The 2415-nt window shown below is 40.4% G+C and overlaps 1 protein-coding gene across 1 annotated transcript; it reads left to right on the top strand.

The window, feature by feature from the left end:
• Positions 1-1113: 1113 nt before the first annotated feature.
• Positions 1114-1615, top strand: LOC106741542 (the record flags this gene model as incomplete). The annotated part of the gene is made up of 2 exons (XM_014613671.1): positions 1114-1302; positions 1376-1615. Coding segments are annotated over exons 1-2 (380 nt in total), but the record flags the coding sequence as incomplete, so codon positions are not given.
• Positions 1616-2415: the final 800 nt, after the last annotated feature.

Raw genomic sequence — 2415 nt, 5'->3', positions numbered from 1 at the left:
AACTATACGGATAAGAAGGAAGACTATGAAATTTATTGATGACTATTTGCTTTAATCGGCTATAAAACCTGAAAGATAATTTTGAGAGTTGTCAATGTTTAATGAAAAAAAATGGAAGAACTCGCGCGAACTGAACGTGAACTGTGAGATCAATCAACTCGATTGAGTTCGCGAGACGAGTACAACGTGTGGGAGGAACGGTGTGATGAATGCCTCTAGTCGTTAAAAGGATATAGTCGAGCGAAACGACTGAGATTATCGATCGGTGTTCAACAATCGTTGATCGCCCGAATTGCGCGACTCGAAGGACTAAAACATTCATTGCGTACGCGTTTTGTACATACTGGCGCCGGACATTTAAACGCATTTACGCACGACTCTTGTGGCGTGAAATAGACACTGTTTTCAATAGCCACGTATTAACTGGTGTGGTTATAAATGTAAATTTTATCGAACCTATTCGATTTTTCCAGAGCGCGAAGGACATAATACTTGAACATGTGCAATAGGCTAGGGAGAGACACTCAAGTGTGAAAATGAACACCGCATTTAACGGTGAGTTTGTCACGGGTGATAAACGCACGAACAAAAGTATTACTACAAAAAACTTTANTGAGTTTGTCACGGGTGATAAACGCGCGAACAAAAGTATTATCACAAAAAACTTTGAACTCTACCGTGCATCCGATCTCGAAGAGTGGTATGAGCGACGTGATATCGAGCACACTTTAACATCTTTAGAAGAATTTCAAGAACGTGAAAGCGGATGGACATGTCGCGAATACTCAACCTAACAATCAATGTGAACATGTACAATCCGATGCGTGCGGGGTGCCACATTGAGTTACCGCGCGAGATACAGAACAAGAAAGCGGTAATCAACGTTAAATTTAAAGACAATGCGTGTTTCGCGTGGGCAGTGGTTGCGGCTCTGTGTCCAGTCAATAGAAACGCAAATCGTGCACCCACACTACCCCTTGTTCCCACACTATACAACAGTGCTCAATTTACAGAACATTGAGTTTCCAATGTCTGTAAATCAAATAACAAACTTCGAGCAACAAAACAATATATCCATCAACTTGTACAGTGCCGAAAAGAAGAAAACAGAAAAAGGAAAACGGCACATGTGATCCTTCCGATACGTCTCACTGACCGCAAGATGGACAGACACGTCAACATGTTGTACTTGCCAGATCCGCGAGATGACAACGTTCGACACTTTGTATGGACAAAAAACTTGTCCCGACTTGTGAGCTCGCAACTAAGCAAACATGATCATAAGAAGTATATCTGCAGCCGGTACGTATAAATTAGTAAAAAAATATTATAAATATCTTTTGAAATGAATATTAATTAAAAGTTTTTTTTATAGATGCTTGCACTATTTTAGTTCGAGCGAAAAGTTGCAGGTCCATACTATATATTGTGGAGAAATGAACGACTGCGCCATCCTGATGCCTAGCGAGGACGACAAATGGCTCAGTTTTTGCAACCACAACAGGAAAGAGCGTCTACCGTTTGTCGTGTACGTCAATCTGGAGTGCATCTTACAGAAAACTACAAGCGAGGAGGGAGAGGATCACAAATCGCACGCGTATCATCATCAGCATAGGTATTCAGCATAGCGTATTATTTACATTGCTCGTATGATGAGTCATTATCGTATTTTCGAAGCCTTCGTGGTAGTGATTGCGTCTCGTGGTTCGTCGAGCAACTCGAAGAGTTAGCGCACCGCGCTAAAATTAGTCTTATCAACAAATGTTCCCATGGAAACTTTATCAAACTAACAGTTGGAAACATTTAATAGCGCAACGCACTGTCACGTGTGCGAGAAAGAGGTCGAGAAAGAAGATAGACGCGTACGCGATCATTGTCATCTCACCGGACGGTACAGAGGTCTCGCGCATTCAAAGTACAATTTAAATTATAAACATTTATATTACATTCCAATAGTTTTCCATAATTTATCCGGCTACCATTCACATTTTATTATCATGGAAATAGCAAATGCATTTGAAGGCTCGATCAATGTGCTGCCGATAACAAAAGAAAAATATATATCATTTACGAAGTATGTCCGAGGTACAGCAAAAAAATCTGATTCACGAAATTGCATANTACAGTTACGATTCATCGATTCATACAAATTTCTAAATACCAGTCTCGAAAAATTAGCATCTTTTCTCGACAAAGAAAAATTAAAAATTTTACAGTCCAAATTTTCAAATATATCCGATTTCGATTTATTGACGCGAAAGGGTGTTTTTCCATATGAATACCTTGATTGCGTGGACAATCTGCAAGACCCGTGTTTACCACCGCGAGAATCGTTTTATAGTTCGTTGACGGGTGATACGGTATGCGAGAGCGATTACGCGCACGCTGTGAACGTCTGGCAACGATTCTCTATTG

The sequence above is a fragment of the Dinoponera quadriceps genome, unplaced genomic scaffold, assembly GCF_001313825.1.
Source record: "Dinoponera quadriceps isolate SergipeBrazil2010 unplaced genomic scaffold, ASM131382v1 scaffold673, whole genome shotgun sequence".
In the NCBI taxonomy this organism is placed as follows: domain Eukaryota; kingdom Metazoa; phylum Arthropoda; class Insecta; order Hymenoptera; family Formicidae; genus Dinoponera; species Dinoponera quadriceps.
Note: the sequence above shows the minus strand (reverse complement) of the source record. Positions and strands in the feature narration are given on the sequence as shown.